The sequence below is a fragment of the Rattus norvegicus genome, chromosome 3 (genome assembly GCF_036323735.1).
Source record: "Rattus norvegicus strain BN/NHsdMcwi chromosome 3, GRCr8, whole genome shotgun sequence".
NCBI lineage: Eukaryota > Metazoa > Chordata > Mammalia > Rodentia > Muridae > Rattus > Rattus norvegicus.
This window is the reverse complement of record NC_086021.1, coordinates 13,008,725-13,018,881: the sequence shown is the minus strand read 5'-3', so window position 1 is coordinate 13,018,881 and position 10,157 is coordinate 13,008,725. Positions and strand designations below refer to the sequence as shown.

The window sequence follows — 10,157 nt, the reverse complement described above, 5'->3', positions numbered from 1 at the left end:
GATCCAGGTAACACCTGACAGAAGCCCACGGCATCCTCATCTTCCATTTTAAATTACTTTTTACTGATCATACAAAATAATGGGCTTTATGATACTTTCAGGAATCGATAGATATAAACGTAGTTTGGCCTTCACTTGAGTTATCCTCGTCAAAATGTGCTCCGGGGAAGCCTCCACCTCACATCCACCTTCTGTAGTGATGGTTGGCTGTTCTTTAAGGAACCGAAGAGACCAATATGGATGCGGCCCAAGTTCAACTCATTCTAGACCCTTTCTGTTCTTCCTGGTCTCCTGCTTCACTTTTTGAGAACTCCATTTGGAATTCCTGCGTCCCTCAGTGTCCTCTACTCCCTCATGTGTTCTTTAGTCTTTCTTCCACATCCCCATCAATTTAGTCTTTCTTACCCTCATCCTGCTCTCTTCTCTGCATGTGAAGGTTGGATGTATTTAAAAACATGACTTTAGGGGCCTGGAGAGATAACCAATGGATCAAGAGCTCATCTGCTTTGAAAGAGGACGTGGATTTGATCTTTGAGCTCATGTCCAATGGCTCCCAACCACCTTTAATTCCAGCTCCAGGGGACCTGACTATTCTTGTCTCTGTGGTCTCCTGTGTTCATGCCCTGCCCCCACCCACATAATTAAAAATAATACATCTTCATATGAGAAACAGGTTTCATTAGGTTTCGTTAGTCAAACAATCCCCGACCTTCTCTGATTCTCAGTCTGCTTGGATCAGTTTATTGGGTTTCCCCTTGAGTTCCAAGACCACCTCCCTGTTCCCTCCCACTCTTTCCCCAACAGTCTGTCTCTCCCTCAAACTTCACCTCAGAGAGTCTATGTCTGGCCCCTCTCCACTGCTTCCTAAACATTCATCTTTTTTCCCCAGTGCCATCACTGCTCCTCTAAGCCTCATTTCCAGTTCTTTTCTCTCCCTAAAGACCAGACCAGCTCAGTCCTGTTTGTTTTAGTCTACGTGACATTAGACTTACTGTTTACAGACTTGACCTTTCTGGCTTCCTCTCCATGTTCCATGCGCCACAGCCCGTCTCCTCCACCAAAGTGTTCACACACAACACGTCACATCGCACATTTTAATTTTTAGAGCAAAAACAAATTCCACTGGAAAAGTTACTGGGGTTGTCAGAGACCCTTGTGTATCTGAAACACAGAAAAACAAACATTTTCCCCCAATCCTATAAATTCACCATCTGTGTCCCCCACACTTTGTGAATTTCACCTTAACGAATCTTTTCCACCAGATTATAGACGTAGATGTGGACGTTGCCATCACACTTGATGAAGTAAACGGAAGGCTTGGGTAGAACTTGGTAAATGACTTTGCCAATATTTTGGACCTGCCGCCTCTGGTGAACTGCACAAATTGACCTGTTAAGATGTCTCTGTCAACGTCTGACTTCACCTCTGCTGGAGGAGTCTCTGGAATGATACGGAGGTTTCCTTCTGTGTAATCATCCAGGAGCTGGTAGATGTATAGGACTGGATCTTTCTCGTAGGTGATGTAAAACCAGTTCTTCATGATCGGCACCTGGGCTAGGACCACCCACCTCCAGTTGTCCTTAGAGCCATGTTTGCCCTCAAATTTATGCTCCACAGCTCGGCCAACCATGGCAATTCCAGATGGGCGTCTTTCACTTGAGGAAACACTACTTTGTGAGGCAAGACCTTAAGCTTTAAAATCCTCTCATCGCTGTGAAGTGCCAGTCCATAGACACATTCAATTCCATCATACTTGACGAGATAGAGAGAGGGATTTGTTGGCAGTTGATCTAGAATGATGGACTTCCATTGGGTAACGGGCTCATCACCTTCCTTCCATCCGTGAGAAATTCTGCAGCCCACAATGTCCCCCAGGGCATGGGAAGAAGGCCTCCTCCTCCTCCTCCGCTTCTGGAAGGATGGTGTGCTCATCCTCCTCAGAGACATCCTCTTCTTCTTGGCTGTAGATCTCGTGTGGTAGACCATGACACTCCTGGTCCACCGTCTTGTGGTTATCGTTCTGTGTTCAGGCTTCATACTTGGTCATGGCCTGGGTTTGAAGAGCTCGCCTGCTTAAACCAGACACAATGCTGTTGCCGCTGTCATGTGAGTGCCTGCAAGAACAATGGGTGTTGGGTGAGGAGGGCGCTGGACCAAGGCTCTTGTCTAAGAGAAATTTGGAGTAGGTGAGGAATGTAATGATAAACAGGTTTGAGCATCTGAATCTAATTCTGTCGTAATCAGAAGTTCGTAGGAGGGCTGTGCAGTGGTGGAGCACACCTTTAATTCCAGCACTCAAGAGGCAGAGGGAGGCAGACCTCTGTGAGATCAAGGACAGCCTGGTCTACAGAGTTAGTTCCAGGGTAGCCAAAGCTATCCACAGAAAAACCCTGTCTCAAAAATCAAAATCTAAAGTTCAAAGGGAAATGAACAAATGGTTCTCTATAGCTCAGAATAACGTATTCAGACACATTTCTTCAGCCCGTGGCACTTTGCCTCTGCTGAGGAACCTCTCCTTGAATGGCTAGATCAGTGTGGGATTAAGTATCCCTGTCCCCACTTTAAGCAAGCAGAACAGAGAAAGGATAGCAAAGGAGCCAGAAGGATGGCCACACCCCTAGTCTACCCTCTAACTATGAGCTATGTGGCAACCTCCACAAGTATTGGCCAGAGACACAGCACACCAGTCCACTGGCTTTATGTACTGTGCATCCTGACCCAGCCCCAGGTTTATTCCGCGACGCTGTTGCATCTTCGACCACAACAAGAGTCTTTTGTGTAGGCAACAACAGCCATTTAGAAATAATATCTCCTGGGGTTGGGATTTAGCTCAGTGGTTGAGCACTTGCCTAGCAAGCACAAGGCCCTGGGTTTGGTCCTCAGCTCCGAAAAAAAAAAAAAGAAATATTATCACCTAAATTGACAGGCTCAGAAAGGAGCTTTGGCATTTTAGTAGAATTATGAATTACATATTGTTAGCAAAGGATAATAAACTCCGGAGACTGACTAGCCTAGACAGTCCGCCGAGCTCTCAAACATGGAAGACATCAGAACATACCGTTACTCGCTATACGAGGGAAAACTATTAGCTTTCTGGGCTACAAGAGTCCCCGTTATCTTCATAAACGTATTTACCGAAAGAAAATGTCCTAGTCGTCCAGATTCTGTCTTCGGAAACCGGTCAGGCACCAAAAGGCTGTTGAACATTTGTGGGGTTCAGGAACTGAACTGGCTTTCACACCCCGCTGGGAAGATAGTGAACCCACCTTCAGGGGAGACTAGCGCCCCCAAGTGGAAGAGAAACGCAACCTCCGCCCAGTGCTCTGTGACATCATCCTGGCTCTGTTTACGTCATAGAAGCCTTCTCAGGCCAGTTCCTTCCCTAGTTACGCTTAGAAACTTCCAGCATCTAGGTTATAGCTTCTCATGTAGCCTCTGGGCGACCCAAAATAAAGTCCCCACCCAAATATTCTGATGACTCGAGTCACAGTCTGCCCAAGTAGCTCTTTTCATGCATTTTTTTTTCTGAAAAAGTCTTTGGTTTCTGAGTCACCAACATCCTTGGTGGTTATTTTCCCAGCTCCTATTTTTCCTTTGGTTATCTTTAAGTCATTCTCCGTATCAGAAATATTGCTAGCCTCTCTCTCCGAGGCAGCCCACTGGATAGCACCCCAAAATTAGCTTTATCAAAACCCACAATTAGAGGAGGGCCATTTTTTTCAAACAAAGCTGGAATTTGACAGGATTAAATACCTTGTATTGAAGTCAATGGCGATCATGAATTATGGATTCTTTGCAAAGAGCGAGGAAAAATTAGCTCCTGGACCTGCTTCCAAAATCGGGATAAACTGATGACAAACCCGATATGGACCAGTCATATTTTAAATGTCTTTAAAATTTAACAGCACTTCTGGTTACAAGGAATTTATTAAATCAAATGCAGTAAAACAGGATGAAACAGATGAGGTAATTGTGTTTTTGAAATAGGGTAGACAGAATACTGGATGCAGGTAAGTATGGAATTTACCTGTAAATTACAGGGTACTTTAATTGTTTGTGTCACATAGTTCTTTAGATCTTCAAAAGGATTCTTTTCAGAACCCTCCCCTGTCCCCCCACACTCTGACCCTCCCTTCCCTCTTCCCAGTAATTCCCTTCCACTTCAACATTATAATTTTTTAAATGTACTTAGAGTTTAACAACTTATGGCAGATTTTTAAAATCTGTCCACTTTTCTAAGTGCACCGTCTTCTTTTTCTCTCTTCTATTGTAGTTTTAAGCACATTTTCCTTCACACTTTGAGTTTTCCTCTCTCTCTGCTCTTATGACTCCTCTGCCGTTATGTGACTTTGGTCCACTATGTGGATGACCTCAATGTGGGGATAACTCAAATGACATGATTTTTCACCCTTTTCTCCCGTTTATCTTCCTTCAATAGGCATCTGCTGATATGTACAGCCTTGCGGATTTTTTAAGCCTGGAAAGCAAACACACACACACACACACACACACACACACAGAAACACTCATACATACACAAACACACACACACAGAGAAACATTCTTACATACACAAACACACAAACACACACATAAATACACACACAAACACACACACATGCACACACAAACACACACAAACATACACATATACACACACAAACACACAAATACAGAGTGAGAGACAGAGACAGAGACAGAGAGAGACACGGTGAGAGACAGAGAGCCCATGAGAAAACATGTAATGTCATATTTCTAAGAACAATAAACAGAGACAACTTTCAAAAAAGGGAAGAACAAGTAGGCAACAAGAAGAACAATCTCATCACAGCTGTCAACTTGAGGAGGAAAGAGTTTGTCTAACTCTATCTTCTAGGTTCCCGTCTGTTACTGAGCGACGTTGGGCAGGAACTCAGGCAGGACTCTAGAGGCAGGAAAGGAAGCAGAGACAACTTAGAAATGCTGAGTACTGGATTGCTATCCATGACCTACTCAGCTTTCTCTCCTTCTCCTACAACCCAGGGCCACCTTCATAGGGGATGACTCTCCCCATAGTGGGCTACACCCTTCCACATCAACCATCAAAAAAAAATTCATTGCAGATGTGGCCAAAGGCCAATCAGATGGAGTTAATTCTTCAGCTGTATCTCCTTCTTCCCAGGTTGAGTCAAACTGATAATAAAAACTAAACAGGACCCTGAACATCCATTCTGATTACCACACTGAGTGCAATGCACAAGTCATTGGAATAACCTTGGCTGTTGATTACTGGATGAATGGCTTAAAAAATGTGATATACATTGATGTGATTTTCATCTATGTGTAAGAGGAAAAGCGTTTTGTTCTCAGAAAAATAGATGGAACTGTAAAATACAATATGTTAAGTGAAACAAGCCAGACTCAAACAGACGATTGTGAAATTTAGATTTTAATGAGGGATATTAAGTGAAAGGGGGCATTTAGGAAGAGGAAGGGGAGCAGCAGGGTGTGTGTGTGTGTGTGTGTGTGTGTGTGTGTGTGTGTGTGAGTGTGTGTGTGTGCGTGCGTGCGTGTGTGTGTGTGTGTGTGTGTGTGTGTGTGTGTGCAGGTGGAAATGGAGGTGAGTTGTGAGGATGAAGATGGCTAATGTACAGTATAAACCTGTACAAGGAGTCACAAGCAAGCCCACTGACTTGTACATTTAAAACACATTGATATAAGAGAACTGAGTCTAAAACAATGTTTTGATTAAACTGGGGTTTATAGTTTAGAGATACCGTAAAGTTTATTCATATTTTCCTTCCCACAGGTTGCTCTTGCTGTTTCGAGCTTGATACTGGTGACAGGATATGGCAATGAACTTTGGTGTCTGTACCTCATCAATCACCAGGAATTCACGTCATTCAGTGAGGCTACCGTGGGGAAGGAGGTAGTTAGAGATCTTACGGGTACACGACGTGGGAAGAATAATGCCCACCCCCACTATAGATAACCAAATATTCACCATCATCTCTGGTTTGAATGTGTTCGCCCAAAAGTAATTTTCTGAAGATTAATCCCCAGTGGGAATGTAGTTGTGAAGAATTGATTAGGTCAAGAGGGATGCGACCTACAAAAAAAGATCCATTAATGATGCTATTGTGGAAAAAGGTTCAATTATGTAAGGGAGTTTGGCTCCCTCTCTTGTCTTCCTAGACCATTGGATCCCTCTTGTGGTGACAACATCCCACAAGAACTCCTTCCTCTGCCGATGGTCTCTTAATCTTGGATTTACAGGCTTCTGAATCAGAATCATACAGAATCTGCGTCATTATAGACTAGCCAATCGGTGCCATTCTGTTTGTCCATACAAGCGTGAACATGCCTCAGAATTGCGAACAACTGGGTCATATGGGAAAGCGAAGCTGGCAGAGAGGATTAGGTGTTAGTGCTTACTGAAGACAAGATGGGTTCAGGGTTAGTCTGTGTGCTCTTCGTGAAAGGAACAGCACAAAGGAAGAGTGTAGATTGGAAAGGTGCAGCTTGGGAGGCACTCAGACATCTATTGTTGGCCTTGTGGGGACACGAAGCCATTAGGTAAGGGAAAGATCGCTAGGGATATCTTCAGCCACTGCTTTTGGCTAGCAGAACCCTTTTTATAATCCTCATCTTTGAGGAAGTGAAAGAAAACTGCCTGGAGTCAGTTGATACATCAGTAACCATCAAGAGTGTGTCCACTATTCCAGAGGGACCCAGGAAAAAGCCTGATCTTGGAAGATCCTTTGCCTTCCAGAGATGGAGACTCCTCCCCGGCAACACTGGGCAACCCATCTACGTCGGTAAGGGCATCCCACTAAGTCCAGATCAGTGGTTCTTAACCCTTGGATTGAGACTCCTTTGGTAGCTCAAATGGCCCTTGCACAGGAGTCACATATCATATATCCTGTACATCAGACATTTACATTACAATTCATAACTATAGCAAAATTAAAGTTATGAAGTAGCAATGAAATAATTTTACAGTTGGTGGAGCTGTATGAAAAGGTTACGTTAGGAAGGTTGAGAACCACTCTTCCCGACCCCTCTAAAATATGCCTGTTGGTATGAACTGGAGGTATAATCCCTTTTATTCAATCAGGCAAATCCAGAAAAACCAAAACACCACCATAAGGTTATGAAGGATAAACAGCCACTGCACCCACAGTGTCAGGACTGCTGACATCTTAGACAAATGATGTCAAAATGGAAGTCACGTCACACCATGACCATCCCCCTAAATGAAAAGCAGAGGAGAAAAACCAGTTCCCTGGTGGTGGCACCAAGAGAAAACCATTGTCAGAATTGTCAGCAAGTATTTTAAAGCCAGGATTCAAGCGTCGTCAATGAGAAACTTCCAAAAGCAAAGGTTACACATCATCTTGGTGATGTAATAGAAGAAACAAGAGAAAATCGAAAAGGAACTCACTGAATTAAAACAAACACTAAGAGTAGGAATTAAAGGCATGTCTGGGCAAGATGAACAATGAAGTGGAGTTTAGAGCAGGCAGAAGGGGCTGGGGAGACGGCTCACTGCTTAGGAATAATGGATGCTCTTGCAGAGGATCAGGGTTCAGAGGATCTGATGGACTCTTTAGTCAAAACACACACACACACACATACAGACACAGAAACACACACACACCCACTCACATACACATACAAACACACACACACACTCACATACACACACACACACAAACACACACACACACACTCACATACACACATATACACACACAAACACACACACACTCACCTACACACACACATATACACACACACAAACACAAACACACACAGCCACTCACATAACCACACACACACATGCACATACACAAACACACAAACACACAAACACACACACACACACAACATAGAGATAAATTAAAAAAAGAAGGAGCCAGGCATGCCCCTTTAATCCCAGCACTCAGAAGCAAGCTGATCTCTCTGAGTTCAAGGCCTACCTGGTTTATACAGTGAGTTTCAGGCCAGCCCTACCTACATAATGAAACCCAGTGTCAAAATATAACAGAGAAGAGTGTTCTTTTTATGTCTGACAATGTAGGCAACATAGAAACTATTTCTACCAAGAAAGAACTTATTGTTGAGACAATCAGTGGGCTGGAAGGAGACCCCCAATTCTTTGTGTCACTAAATCCATCACGGCCTCAGCAGGAAGCAAGAATGGGTACAGCTAAAAGGAAGCAGGGCGATCATGAATAAAGCTGTGGACACGCATCAGCCCATCAGCAACAGAAGCAGGCGGAAAACCAGCTGGGATGAGATGGCGTCACCAGCCAATGTCTCTTACTGACAGTCCCTAGTAGCACCAGGATGTTCTTTTCCTTCAAGTACCCTGGACTTTTCAGACACTCAGAAACCACAGAACAAAGTGTGGCAAATGCCTAAGAAAGAATGTCCTGTGGGAAATATTTGTGTATACAGGTTTCATGTAGCCCAGGCTGGCTTCAACTACACTATGCACCCGAGGCTGATTTTGAACTCATGGTTCTCCTCCTGGTAATGGTACTATAGGCATGTAACACCACACCAGGCTGATGAGGTACTGTAGGTGGAGCCCAGAGCTGTGTGAGAGCCAAGTGAGCACTCTGTCCACTGACCTGCATCTCCAGCCCTTCAGGATGTGTTCTGCTAATACAACAAAACTAAAATAGACGTCTTCAATGAGAGACAACAGGAGTCTCCCAGTCCAGAAACATTAAATTACACATTCACAAGTAATAAATATGTCAAGAAATAAAGAAACTATGTAACAGTAAGAAAAAAAGAAGAAGATAGGAAACATACTATCAAAATGTGTGAGACATAACTATGACGGTGCTAAGAGGAAACTTTATTTACAACACTAATTCTTAGATTAGAAACAAATACCAGCAACCTAAATTTTTACCTACACTAGAAAATAAGAAAATAATTAATTCAATGAAAAAATAATTGATTAAATGAACCCCAAAACACAAAAAATAAAAATTAACAAAAAAAAGCCAATGGAACACAATTAGTTTTCTTTTTTAAAGCAAAGAATGGTATTTCATCATCTCGATTACACCTAGATAGAAAATATAAGGTGCATTCTGTTTGGCGATTTAAAAAAAAGAAATTGCTGTGTTGAAGTGTTTATGCAGAACACTGAACCTGGTACCACAGACAAAAATTTAAAAAAAATATTCATCGTTTAAACCCTTTTTAATAACAGTGTTTATACTCAACTTGTCTCTCCTATAATCTGTTTAATATCAGACAAGATTTCCAGGGTTGCCATATGGAGATTATGCAGTGTTGAAGGGCATAGGCACTCCACAGGCTTTGTCTTCAGGTGGGTACCGAAAAACTAGAATTGGGCTTTCCCAAAACATGTTGTCTATAGATGGGACATCTGTGTCTTTAAAATTCATTTATTTTTTTACTCACTTTTCATCCCAATATCAGTCTCCATCTTCAGGATAGGCCAACACTCATTGTCGGGGGAACCCGTAAAAAGACAAAGCTACACATTATCTATCTAAGTCCTGGGGGCTAAGGTTCAGTCCAAGTTCACTCTCTGGTTGGTGGTTCACTCTTTGACATACGCCAAGAGTTGCTGTGAGTTGACTCTATTGGTCTTCCTGTGGAGTCCCTCATACCATCTGGGCCTCAATTCTTCACCTGTTTTTGTTTATTTTTTTTAAGACTCCCCAAGCTCCAGCTAATGTTTGGGGGTGAATCTTTACACTTGTTTCTCTCAGCTGTTGGGTGGAGTCACTCAGAGGACAGTTATGCTACGATTCTGTCTGCAAGCACGATAGAGAATCTTTAATAGTGTCAGAGATTGGTGTTTGCCCTCGGGGCAGGTCTCCATCTGCACTAACCATTGGTTGGACGTTCCTTCCATGTCTGCTCTATCTATCTTTGTCTCTAAAGGTCTTGTAGGCTGTGTACACTTTAATAGTGTCAGGGATCAATGATTGCCCTCGGGGTAGGTCTCCATCTGCGCTAACCATTGGTTGGACGATCCTTCCATGTCTGCTTTATCTATCTCTGTCTCTGAAGGTCTTGTAGTCTGTGTTCACTTTGGATTGAAGGTTTTGTGGGTGGGTTTTGTCCTTGTCACATCACTGGGAGTCATGCCTGGCTACAGAAGTGGCCAATAAAAACATGTT

General features: G+C 43.2%; 1 protein-coding gene across 1 annotated transcript; it reads right to left on the bottom strand.

Annotated features, from left to right (window-relative positions):
• Positions 1–1,082: 1,082 nt before the first annotated feature.
• On the bottom strand, positions 1,083–3,264 carry Ssty1-ps10 (spermiogenesis specific transcript on the Y 1, pseudogene 10). Its single transcript, XM_063285178.1, has 3 exons — positions 3,136–3,264; positions 1,241–2,114; positions 1,083–1,161 (listed from the first exon to the last, which is right to left on the bottom strand). Exons 2-3 carry the CDS (start codon positions 1,628–1,630, stop codon positions 1,144–1,146), a joined length of 408 nt encoding a protein of 135 aa, XP_063141248.1. The 5' UTR covers positions 1,631–2,114; positions 3,136–3,264; the 3' UTR covers positions 1,083–1,143.
• Between the last annotated feature and the right edge of the window lie 6,893 nt (positions 3,265–10,157).